The sequence below is a fragment of the Monodelphis domestica genome, chromosome 4 (assembly GCF_027887165.1).
Source record: "Monodelphis domestica isolate mMonDom1 chromosome 4, mMonDom1.pri, whole genome shotgun sequence".
NCBI classification, from domain to species: domain Eukaryota; kingdom Metazoa; phylum Chordata; class Mammalia; order Didelphimorphia; family Didelphidae; genus Monodelphis; species Monodelphis domestica.
The window spans coordinates 424,556,257-424,569,866 of record NC_077230.1 but is presented as its reverse complement, the minus strand read 5'-3'; the positions used below and the strand labels follow the sequence as shown (position 1 = coordinate 424,569,866).

Sequence of the window (13,610 nt, the reverse complement as noted above, 5' to 3'; positions counted from 1 at the left end):
GAAACAAGTAATACAAATACATGAAGAAATTAAGGAAATCATTTCTCAAATAGTAACTGAGATAAGAGACTTTGAGAAAGGATATATAGTAACTACACAAGAAAAAAGTGCAAATGAAATCAAATCATTATTAGAGTACTTTTTTCAACATAGAGTGGGCACTGGGACTGAATTGTGCAAAAGAAAAAGAAAAATATATTCACAGGAACTCAAGCAGGAGTTAGTGAAAGACACAGTGAAACAAAATTTCAATTCCCTAATGATTAATGTTGTTAGGGATATAAATGCTTTGAAACCATTCACAGATTTGCATGACATCCCACCAAACTCAGTTAATTCTCCTAATAGGTTTATGGCAAAGGTACCCTTAGAAAAAACATCTAATTTGAATCCAGAGGCAGAAATTTTCAGTCCATCAATGATTAATTTAGATAAGACAACATTCACTGAAAATGAAGCTGAGATTACATTTGAAAACAATAATCCTATTCAAAGTAATGGAGGTGACATGACAGTTGAATTTGAAAAGGGAAGGAATGGAAGTCTTAGTAACTGAAAAAACAACCAAGGATTCAAATGACAGTCTTGAAGTCAACATTCTAAGTGGCAGAGGGGAATCTGACCAAATAAACTTATTGAGATAAGCAACAGCTATGATTTAAATTCATGTTCCAATGTAGTAGAATGTATTGTAATTCAACCTCTAATGTAGACTTAAGAGGAAATGATTTGAATCAAAAAGAATTAGCTGATTCATATATACAGCTGGCAGAGTGATTGAACAGTGATTTAGTAATCATACACACCTTAGTTACAAAGCCAGAAACATATGTATGTACTACTGTGGAAAAGAATGATGGCACACATCCTACTGATGATGCAGGGGAACATGCAGATGTACTGAACTCATTCCTAGAAGAAAATAACAACATAGAGGGAAAGATTCCTATCTCTACATAGTCAAATGAGAGTGAAGATGAACATAAACCTCAAACTAGTGATAGAGTAGGATCTATGATTATTAACAGTGTAGAATATCTTCAGGAAGGAGCTAACTCCATACCACCAAGTTTACCAATTCAAAATGAAAATCTAAAGCTTAGCCATGAGAAACAAACAGAAACTGATTTGAGAAACACAAAAGCTGGTGACGTAGTCTTAGATCAACACACAAAGCTAGAGTTACCAACATCTGACAAAAGTTTACATGGCATTGACCAAAATCCAAAGAACATAAAGACTGGATTTAATTTAGTGATTCAGAATCAGATACAGAACCAGAAGGAATATCAGAAGGTATAATAATAATAATGGATCAAAATGATTTAGAATAAATGCCTTACTAATTTTATAAGCTTTATGAAGAGGTAGACAAAGAAGGGGATGTGTGGGACACAAGTGAGAAAATTGAATACCTGAAACCAGTATAATCAAAGTCTCACTAAGGTTATGATGATAAGATATTCTTTGAGCACAGAACAAGTTGCATACCATTGGAAGAACTTTATGCAAGATTAGGGGTTGATAATTAAGATGACTTTATAGAGAAGTTGAATTACATGGCTTGTACAGACACAGATTTTGAATGGGAAGGTGGATATCAAGGAACATATTAATAACTGGAGAAGGAGAGATAGATATACGATTTCACTTCTATTCTCTAACTTCAAAAACATGACAAATACCATTCATGCTGTAAGAGTGAAACTAAGATTAATGGAAGTTCCATAGGGTAACATACTAGACAATACCTTATGAGAATGAAGACTAGTTTTAGGTAGAAAAGAATATATTCCAGCACAAAAGAACAAGTAATTCAACAACAAGGACTCTCCTAAGCTTGTAACATAATATTCTAACTTCATAACTAGGACAGACACAAACACCTAGAATGCTTTGGAAGCATAGATTCACATTGGATGAATTTGTTTTCAAAGACTTTAACATCAAGTTGTAGTTGAGAACTGAAAAAGGTTATCCATTTCTCTCAACTTTCACTCTAAATTAATCTTTACCACGGGAAGGGAGAGAGGGAGGGCATACCATGAAGAAGTTACCTCATAGTTGCAGATACCTCACTAGACACAACAATGTGATCATGTCATCAGTGAAGATACACACAGATGATGTCTGATTAAAAAAAAGAAGCCCTAGTCATGAGCAGCAACAAGAATAGCCCAAGAAGAAATCAATAACAGTCCTTGTGAATGAAAACTTATGAATGATACCTGGAAAGCACCCCTGAAGCAAATAACACAGTCCAGAAAGAAATACAGCCAGTAACACAGAAAAAAATGCATTTAAAAGTTTAACTCCAAAGAAAAGCCTCTATATTCTATACAAACTCTGCCAAGCATAGTATCAGAAAAGAAAGAAAAAAATTTATCTCACGTGCAAATGTAACTCCATGACCAAACAAAATACAGTATATTCAAACTCTATCTCTTAGAAATAACTAAAGTAAACATACATTAAACCTCCTTGAAAAAAAGTCAAACACCAAAAAGATTAGCAAACTTTATATCAATGTTCTTGAAAAAATTCTAAGAACTTATGCACAATGCTATACTGCTTACACTCACTCATGAAGATGTATATATGCTAGGCTTACATGCAAGAAGAGGAACACAAGTAAAGTTTACTTATATGCATGAAGATGAACACATGTATGCTTAATTCCATACATGAAGATAAACACATGTTATGCTTACTTCCACACATGAAGAATTATTGATGAATTCTGACATGCATTCATGAAGAACTCAGCTTACTTCCATGCACATGAGAATTTCAATCTTACATACATGGAAATGTAAAAACCTTACATGCATGCATGTTCATGATTGTTCCAGTTTGTTCCTGAATTGAAGAACAGGTCTAAAATCAAGAGTGAAAGAAGATGAGACTGGTATGATGACCAGAGGACCAGAGATGAAGACAAAGTTTATACAAGCAACATAAAAGGAAAGGACATGGAAGGACTGTGAAAGTTTGGACTTTTGATCATGAGGATATGTAAGAATGCATCGTACATGTTAACATCAAATATGTGCATGCACATTCTACATAGAAAAGGAAGACATCTCATGGAATGGGCAAGTATACAATGTACAACATAGTGGCAAAACACAAAGTCACACTGATAAAATTTCTGTGGAAAATTCAAACAGACTGAGATATTTTTTATCTACGTGAGTTTGAATAGAAATCATGAACAATTTATGTGGATGCACATGTGTAAATTTGTATAGGTACAACTTATGTACACATGTAGATATTAATGTACTAATAAACTATATTGAAATAGTTTATTAATATTCTAATGACTAACAATAGTGACAGCATAGAGAATTTGTTCAAAGTCTTAGGAAAGTAGAGACAGACATAGAACTACTTATGTATAGAAGCTAGATTGCATTATGATTTTAGGTTAGCAATAGTTAGTGATAGAAAATTTTACTTAGTTGAATTATAGACATTAGGAGATAAGACAGTTGCATATTCAAAATGTTATGGAATTTGTTGGAATGGTTTGAAAATTGTTACATGATTTGTTATTATGTAAAAACCATGTTCATGTGAATCCCTATTACCTAAACCATTTTCCTATACCCAAACTTAGCATAGCACTAGGTAGACAGAACAGCTAAGATAAGTTAAGATTTCTTATTCTGGGAGGGTAAAGGAATATTTAAGATAATAGAGTGTAAGAATACTTAGTTAGAAATATATGAAAGGTAACTATCAATAAAATTTGTGGGTGCAAATTTGGAAGACAAAAAAGGGAGGGATGTAAAGAGAGAATATACATGCATTCAAAGGATATCTGTCAATCAAAAGGAAAATTCCATTTGAAATGTTACAGGGAAAGACAGTTGGAGCCAAGCCATTCTGAACTTGGCTAGGAAGCTTGGTGGACTAAGCTTTTGGCTTCTGACAGAGTGGGGGAGAAGAAACTTTTGGCTTTGGCTGGTGGCTGATGGTGGAGAAGAACTAATTTGTATCTCTGATATTTACCTGGCTGATTGACAGAAGAAGAAAGAAGACAATTGTCTTCATTTCTTTGACTGACTCTGTGTCACAGTTGTGACAGAACTGCCATTTCCCCAATATCCTCCTAATCCTCATTTTAGGAATATAGGGAAACCTATCTCTCTTACGTTATCCTCCATTCTTTCCTGTTCCCCCCCAATAAACTCTTAGTTGAGATAAAGAAGAGAAAAGAGTATTTTCTCTAAAGCATCATAATTCACCCTGACTGACTTAGAAAGAAGGTTGAAGGGAAAGGGGGAGAGGAAGCTGAAGGCTTCTGAAGTGGGAGGTAAAGGGAGGAGGGTAGGCAAAACTTGATCCATTAGTTATCCATTAGCAATCAATTACACCCTCAGGAATTACTATCTATTACAGTAGATTGGTCTATAGTTTTCTTTCTCTGTTTTTGACTTGCCTGGCTTTGGAATCAGTACCATATTTGTGTCAAAAAAGGAATTTGGTAGAACTCCTTTGGTTAGTATGCCACATAGTTTGTATAGGATTGTGATTAGCTGTTCTTTGAATGTTTGGTATAACACACTTGTGAATCCATCAGGCCCTGGAGACTTTTTCTTAGGGAGATCTGTGATGGCTTGTTCAATTTCTATTTCTGGTACAGGATTATTTAAGTATTCTATTTTTTTCCTGTTTTTGTTTTCACTGGTTTAGGTATCAAAACTATATTTGGATCACAAAAGGAATTTGTTGGGATTCTTTCTTTATGTATTTTTGAAAACCCTTCCCTTCCATCTTGGAATCAATACCAAGTATTGTTTCAAAATTAGATGAAAAGTAAGGGCTAGACAATGGTGGTTAATGATTTGCCTAGGGTCACACATCCAGGAAGTGTCTGATATCAGATGTGAACCCTGGTCCTCCTGAATTTAGGCTATCCACTGAGCACCTCACTAGCTCTCGTTGCCTATATTTTTAAGATTGTTGATATAGGATTGGGATTCATTGTTCCTTCAGTGTGGTATTTCACTGGTATATAAATCTAATCCTGGGGACTTTTTTTATAAAGAACTCATTTGTGGTTTCTTCAATGTCTTTTTCTAAGATTGAGTTGTTAAATACTCTATAATTCTGTAAATCTGAGCAATTCATCTTTTTGTAAGTATTTAACTATTTCACTTACATTTCAGGTTTGCTAGCACATGATTGCTCAAAATAAGTGCTCAGAATTTCCTTAATTTCAACTTCATTGCTAACTCATCATTTTCATTTTTGCTATTGGTAATAATGTTTTCTTCTTTCTTTAATCAAATTAACCAATGGGTCATCTATTTAATTGTATTATTATTTTAAAAACCAGATCCTAGTTTTATTTAAATCTGTTTTTATTTCCTTTTGATTTTATAAAACTCTTTTGATTTTCAGGATTTCCTGTTTAATTGGACATTTCCTGATCTTTCCAGGGAACTGAAGTCAGTTGTATCCATAGACAGACCTAGAGAGGTTAAGATGCCCTAGATCACACTTGGTGTCAACTGCTACTCTGAAACTTTTTGGAGTAATGAGTCAGAGTCCTTCCTGTTCTGGTAGTTCCACCTAGTGGACAGAAGAAGATCTATAGCAAGAGAGGAAGATCTGAGGCCAGGAATGATTGAGCCAGCCTGATTTCCATCTAATCATAGAGGGGCAAATGTTGGAGCCCATCCTCAATCATGACAGGATTGGGTTGGATGTGAGCCTGTTTATAGGTCTCAGCACTGTTGCAGAGTTAGTCCAGAAATCCTGTTCAGTTCAGTTCTCCAAGGCATCTCAAATCATTTTTGGACCAGAATTGAGCAGGGAGTCAAGTCCATAAAACTGGATCTTGTTTGGCCTGTGTAGTCAAGGAAAGCCCCTGGGGCTTTTTCCTTGAGATACAGCTTACTGACAGCTCTCCTCTTTCTCTCTTTATCTCTAGCCTACCCCTTCTCTGTTCCCTTTGATGCCTCTCCATTCTTTCTCTCTCTGTCTTCCTAGATCTTATCTCTTATTTTGGGGCTACATCAGTCTAGTTCTACCACATCTTCTTTTTTTTTTTTTTAAATATATTTTATTTGATCATTTCCAAGCATTATTCGTTAAAGACATAGATCATTTTCTTTTCCTCCCCCCACCCCCCATAGCCGACGCGTAAGTCCACTGGGCATTAGATGTTTTCTTGATTTGAACCCATTGCTTTGTTGTTAGTATTTGCATTAGAGTGTTCATTTAAAGTCTATCCTCTGTCATGTCCCCTCAACCTCTGTATTCAGGCAGTTGCTTTTTCTCGGTGTTTCCACTCCCATAGTTTATCCTTTGCTTATGAATGGTGTTTTTTTTTCTCCTGGATCCCTGAAAGTTGTTCAGGGACATTACACCGCCCCTAATGTAGAAGTCCATTACGTTCGATTATACCACAGTGTATTAGTCTCTGTGTACAATGTTCTCCTGGTTCTGCTCCTCTCGCTCTGCATCACTTCCTGGAGGTTGTTCCAGTCTCCATGGAACTTCTCCACTTTATTATTCCTTTGAGCACAATAGTATTCCATCACCAACATATACCACAGTTTGTTCAGCCATTCCCCAATTGATGGGCATCCCCTCGTTTTCCAATTTTGGGCCACCACAAAGAGCGCAGCTATGAATATTTTTGTACAAGTCTTTGTGTCCATTATCTCTTTGGGGTACAGACCCAGCAGTGCTATGGCTGGGTCAAAGTCTACCACATCTTCTAAAAACATAGAAGTAAAGACTTTTTGCTTGAGAAAGAAGTTGGAAAAAAAGGAGGAACAATGAATAACCCTGAAAAAACACTGAGATCCACATCAGTAAATACTGTGTGAAAGGCAAGCTTGGGGAAGGGAGGGAGACCAGGGCCCTAGAGAAGGTCAAGAAATTGAGGAATCATCTTGATTTTTCTCCCATATTTCTGGAGGCAGACCAGGAGAGAGGAGAGTCAGAGGCCACACAATCCTACTTGCCTATCTTTCTGACAAAAAAATAGTAAAGTTCTCAATCAGAATCACCAGGATTCCAATCATAATCCCTGCCCCATCTGAAAAAGAAGCCATTACCTCCTCTGAAGAGTTGATCTGCAGGGGTAGCTGGGTAACTCAGTGGATTGAGAGCCTGGCTGTAGAACAGGAAATCTTGGGTTCAAATCTTGCCTCAGACACTTCTTAGCTGTGTGACCTTGAGCTAGTTACTTAACCCCCATTGCCTGGCCCTTCTGCCTTGGAAACAATACAGAGTATTGATTCTAATGCAGGAGGTAAGGGTTTAAAAAAAGAGTTGTTTTGTGATAGACAAGAGATAAAAGGGTACCTGAATGTTGCTGTAAGGAGAAAAGAGACTGACACATTAGGAAATAGTCCCTCCCTGATCAATGTAACCACTGAGCATCCCCTGGCAGGGGCATCAAACCCATTATAACTCTATCAGTCCTTGGAGACACGTCTCCCCTCCCCCTCAAGTCTTCTCTTCTTTGGGCTAAGCATCTCTAGTGCCCTCAATTGATCCTTCAATTAAATATGTGTGTGCTCTTGTCTCTTCTCTGCTCATGACTCTCTATTGTCTACAGACTATCCTTGAGTGTTCTTAGTCTGGCATTAAACCTTAGCCCTCCTCAAAATGGCATCAGACCTTTCAGATACTTCTGGCCATGCATTGCGTGCTCAGACAGCATGAGTCTACATTTGGTACTCAGACTCACACTCTGTATTTTCCATCCTCTGAACTTGTGTTCAGGTTATTTTCAGGATTTATACAGAGCTTTTATATATGGTCTCATTTGATCCAACAACACTAGGAAGGAGAGATTATTTTACCCATTTAACAGATCAGAAGCCTGAGACCATAGGGAATTGCTAGTAAGTCACAGAGCCAGTAACATTTTGAGACAACATTTGGACTCAGGTCTTTCTCTCTCTTGGTCCAACACTAGCCACTATGTCATGTCAGGCATTTAATCCATTGATGTTGCCAAAACACCTTCCAAAAAGTTCTGCCATGGCCTTCTTGCTCAGGAGCATGCTCACTGTTCCTTCATATTCTCCCCCCACTACAAAAGGTGGCTAGCTGACCTCAGATTTGTCACTGTCCTGGTCAGTCTCACTTGGCTTTACTGGATACAAATGGGAGGCTCATTCTTCCTCACCTTAAACTTCCCAGTGGAGACCCAGGGATGGAGTGCAAGCTCTACCAAAATAACAAGGGGAAAGGTCAAGGAAGCTGAAATATTTCTAACTTATTCCTATCAATTTGGAAATTATTTTTAAGACAGCTGGCCATGGATGACCCAGGACAGAAGCCTGACGATGCTCCTGGATGTGCCGCAGGGATTGTTCTGGCACACACACCTGTGTCAGTGGCAAGGCCTACCTGCCAACTAGAGATAAGGAAAGAGCTCTCCTTGGGCCATAAAGGGTCAGGAAAAATTAATCCCCTTTAGTTTAGATTTCCAGCATAAAACCTCATCTGAGCTTGAAGATCACCTTCAACATTCTCATTCTCCTCTTGTAGGGCAGGAAACACCTAAGGAAAGGGAAAAGCCCAAAGCAGAGAATTTCAGAATCTTCTGTAAAGGGTATGAACTACTTCCTGTGGACAAATCACAGTCCTAGGCACTAGAGATGTTATTGTGGGTTTGAAATCTCTAGACTTGAACCAGGTCTCACCTGACTCCCAGTCTGAGGCTCTTCTTTTTGTACCCTGCTACTAAGTGATCTATTCCCACTCTCTGCCTTTCCTTTTCTCTCCTCTTTAGAGTTAAAGTAAGTTTCCCTTTCTGAGCACAGTCTCCCTCTGGCCTGTGCCTAGTCCATCCACACCAGCTTCTCCCAATATCCTTATCAAGCTGTCAAGGTAAGGAACCCTGGCTTCTGGAAGTCCAGGCCAAGGAATCATAAAGTCTTGGTGGTTCTGCCAAGCTATAAAGGCCTCAAATCCAAGCCCAGGTGCTGGATGAAGGGGTCTGTCATCCCCAGTCCTGCTTGCCTCAGCCCAGAAAGACTGAGCACCCGGGGCTTGGGCTCCATGTGAATGTCTTTGTCAGTCACAGGAACGGAAGATGAACTTTTCGTAAAGCCTGGAGGAGTTGTGATCTGCACCAGAGTAAGGGGGGAGCTTTGCTATTGAAATCACAGGTTCTTGGTCTCTGGCCTCCAGCCTGCCAAGGTCTTAGAGAGGTCACTTCAAAATAAGTTATTTGGTTATAAGGTAAGAAAAAGAACCAACACTGTCATTTTCTGTCTATTCTCTACACAGCGCCACTGCCCAAACCTACCATTGTCACCTCCAACAATACTGCAGTGGAGACCAAGGACTTCTCATTGACCTGCAATGCTACGGGTCAAATTCACACTTACCGGTGGTTCATAAATGGACTTGCCCCAGGTGGTAACAGGATACAGCTGTCCCAGGATAAGAGGATACTCACTATCCGCAGTCTCACAAGAAGGGAAAACAAAGGACCCTATGTGTGTGAAATTGAAAACCCATTTTTTATGGATAGTAGTGATCCATTCACACTGAATGTTACCTGTGAGTATATTGCTTCTTCCTATATGGTGCCTGCTTATAGCCTGGTGGGGTGTTCCCAGAGGCCAGGCTAATTCAGTCCCTTCTCTGAGAGCTAAAGATCAAGGCTCTGAGGTTCCCACCCCCTTCATCTTTAGGGATCCCAGATTGGCCTTGTCATGCTTTCTGGTGAAGGGTGGCCATCCAGGGTGCTGAACTGGAGAAAGCCCTAAGATCTTCCAAGTTCAGATCCAAACTGGAAAAGTAGAGGACCAGTTGTGAATTTCTCAGAGCAAAGGAGGGTCAGGGAAAAATAGTGATCCCTGCTGATGGGTTAGAGACTAGGAGATGCCCCGTCTTTCTGCTGTAATCTCAATATGGAATCCTTCTCTTTCCTCCAGATGGCCCAGATAACGCCACGATTGTTCATACAGTCAATGAGTACCCTGTTGGGGCAAATATTACCTTGACCTGTTATGCTAATTCTAACCCAGCAGCACAATTCACTTGGTTACAGAATGGACAACCTGTCAGCAACTCAGCTACATTTTCTTTTATTGCAACCCTGAATCATGCTGGAACCTATACTTGTATTGCATCTAACTCATTCACTGGATTGACGCGCACCGCAACCAAGAATCTTATAATCTATGGTGAGTATCTGGATTGTGACCTGTTAGACTCTCTCTTTCCCCGGTATGAGAGAAATACACATAAGTGACATTCTGCCCCCCCCCCCTGGTCCCATGACACAGTGCATTGTGGTAAAAAGAGCCCTGAGCTCAGAATCATGAAACTTGGATTGAATCCTTCCTTTTCTGTCTACTATCTGTGTAGTAAATGTGTCTCCTCCTTTTGGATCCTCAGTTTCTTCATCTGGAAAAATGAATAATATTTGCTCTGTATATAATAGGATTCTATGTGGAGAAATTCCTTTTTACATCATAGGCACAAAAAAACATGTGAGTTGTCATCATCATCATTGTTATTGATATTGTATTATTCTCTTCTGTCCCAGTGACATACAACCTTCTTTGTCTCCCAACTTCTAGGACTGCAGGTTCAATGACTGCCCCATAGTCTTTAATTCAGTCCATTTCCCTTAGTGCTGTGGACCCACATGGTGTTTCCCATCTTGTTTGGAATACAAGCTGTGGTCATGTAATGGGGCTGGCCATGTTCCTCTTTGGCATGGAACTTCAGAAGATGGAAAGGAGAATGTATATATTGTTTCCTTTCACACATAGAGATCTACCATTGCACCTATATTTTTCCTCTTTGTGGCATAAAGTGACACATGGAAGCATGTCTGTTATGAAACCTGGTTCTCATCTATTGGCTTTAGCATCCAGTAACTTGGTCCACAGTAGAATTCATGCTTCTCAATTAATTCACTGGTCTGACTTTCCTATGTACAGATGAAAGACCCTCCACTTCCATAATCACATTAATGTACAGCAGGACCATAGAGAGATCATCTCTGGCCTTAGTTTCCTTTTATTTCATGCAGTTTTATTGTTACAAACCTTAGGGGTATCCCAACTTCCTGTGCCTGACTCTGAGGATGTTCTGCATGGAGAGCAGGGGGGAGAGATAGAATTGTGAAGTGGGGATGTGACCTTGGGGAAGTCAGACACCAACAGCATATACTTTAGAGGAGGGATGACTTTTTATTGGACTAAATGTGTACATAAGGATGCTTAAAGCACAATTTAATTTAGCAATACTTTCTTTTGTTAACTATTTTCCAATTACTTTTTCACCTGGTTCAGGTAGCACCTGGGAATGTTGCAGGCTTTGTATTTGACACCTGTGGTTGAAAAGAGCTTTTTCTTAATTTAATTTTTTCCAATTAACCAAAATCTATTTTCTGTCCCCCTTCTACCTCCTACCACTAATGAAAAAGAATATGTTTGGGATAAGTATGGGTTGTGCATGCCTGAAGCCACAAATTAATATATTCTTAGTTGGACACCTGAGAAGGAGACTCAAAAACTGAGAGAAAATGTGTGAAGCAAATAGAGATAAAGAGGGAAAATAATAAAGGAAGAAAGACTCAGAGACAAGACTTAAAGAGCTTGGGATCCAGCCTATGTGCACCTCTGATGGTGGGAGAGAGAGAGAGAGACAGTGAACTATATATTTCCTTGATCTTTTATTGGTGGATCAATGAATGGGGAATGGGAGGTAGCTAGTGTTCATGTGACAAGGCATAAGATTTAACATTGGCTCAACTGACAACCACAACATCAAAGAGGCGGGGTTTATTCAAACATGTGACCTGGTATGGAATCTGGTCAGACAAGGTGTGAACTAGGACCCCAAGGCAGCTTACCCAGGAATTCTTCTGACTTTTGGACTGTAGATTTGGAGAGTGGTCAGAATTAATAGAGTACCTATTAAATACAATGATCAAGAACTACTATGCTTGTGAATATGGTACATGACCACATAGGTTGCAATATTAAAACATTAATAATAGTTTCAAGATTAAAATTCACCTATGATGCCACATGAATAATCAGGGAAAACGAATTCCCAAGCTCAAGAAATTATCACTTGCAACATACATGCTGAGTCCATCGCATTTCTGAAGTGAGGCAGCTGATTTTCATATAAAGTCTGTAGCTTTTTGTTAGAAGTGAGTAACTTATTATCATGTGTCTTCTGCCACTTTGTTAGCCACTGCATTGATCAGAGGTCTCACGTCTTTCAAAGTTGTTTGTCTTCAGATCACTGTCGTTATTGTATAACTTACCTCTTGGTTCTACTCACTTCATTCTGCATCAGTTCAGACAAATCTTCTGAAGTTTCTGTTCTTGAACTCATTCTGTTTAATGTTCCTATGAGTGACTTGGATCAAATGAAATAATATCTGTAAAGAGCTTTGTAAATGGTGACCATTATTGTTCTACTGATTCTACAGACAAGCAGAAAGCAAAATTTTGAAACTGGAAGGAAAAGAGAGAGAAAGAAAAATTGGCAGGAGAGGGATGGTAGAAGCAGATAGGATGCAGAAGTAGTTCAGGATGCTGGCACAGTAGACGTAATGTGATAAGATGAATGTCACTGGGGATTGGTATCAGGTCCTATCCTTGAGTACAAAAAGTCCAAATTACCAAAAAGCATTGGCCTTGATGGGGCAGTGACTGTTACCCATTACATAGAAAAAAAGTTGAATTAATGGGGGATGATTGATTTTAAAAAGGGGAAATTGGAGACAGACTTTTAATGCCATGTTGGATTGCATAAAGAGACCTTGGGTATGCCTGAGAGAACCACAAACATATTATCAGTTGGAAAGGTAACAGGGCAGTTGAAAAACCTAAATGCACACTTTTTTTAACCCTTACCTATCAGACATAGAATCAATACTAAGTGACAGGCCCAGGGTCATATAGCTGGAATTATTTGAGGTCAGATTTGATCCCAGAACCTCTGTTCTCTAGGCCTGGCTCTCAATTCACTGAGCTAAACAAATACCCCAACCACTAATTCAGTCTTAAGAGAAGCACGTCCACTTTGAATAATAAGGAGAGAGCTGTTCTTCTGTACTATCAGATGGCACTTGGATTATTGTATTTGGTTCTAGATCACACATTTTACAAGGGGAAACAGTGAACTGTGGAGTGTTCAGCCAGAATGATGAGGTGTCTGGAGTCTCCAAAGATCAATTGAGGGAACTACATATTAGATAAAGGAATAGAAAGCTTTGGGGAGAGGCCTGATAGCATTTTTCTGGACTCTTATGTGGAAGAGGAATTAGAAGTGTTCTGTGTGGGCTCAGAGGGCTGCACTAGAATCATAGAGGCAAATAGTGATAGAAAGCAAAACCCTTATGTGTGAGGAGAAATTCTTTATGAAGTCATTATTAAGTCATGTTCAACTCTTCCTGACTCCATTTCTTAGCACAGATCCTGGAGAGGTTTGCCATTTCCTTGTCTACCACATTTTACAGATAAGGAAACTGAGGCAAACAGGGTGAAGTGACTTTCCCAGGGTCATACAGCTAGTGAGTGTCTGAACCAGATTTGAACTCAGAAAGATGAGTTTCCTGACTCCAGTCTCCATCCACTATGTCTCCTAGT

General features: G+C 38.9%; 1 protein-coding gene across 1 annotated transcript in view; it reads left to right on the top strand.

Annotated features, from left to right (window-relative positions):
- The window catches only part of LOC103092368 (uncharacterized), a 1,666,349-nt gene that overhangs the window by 1,390,622 nt on the left and 262,117 nt on the right, over positions 1-13,610 (top strand). Inside the window, exons 96-97 of the mRNA XM_056825346.1 lie at positions 9,271-9,546; positions 9,924-10,175. Of these exons, the coding sequence (XP_056681324.1) occupies positions 9,271-9,546; positions 9,924-10,175 (528 nt within the window). The remainder of the gene's footprint in view (positions 1-9,270; positions 9,547-9,923; positions 10,176-13,610) is intronic.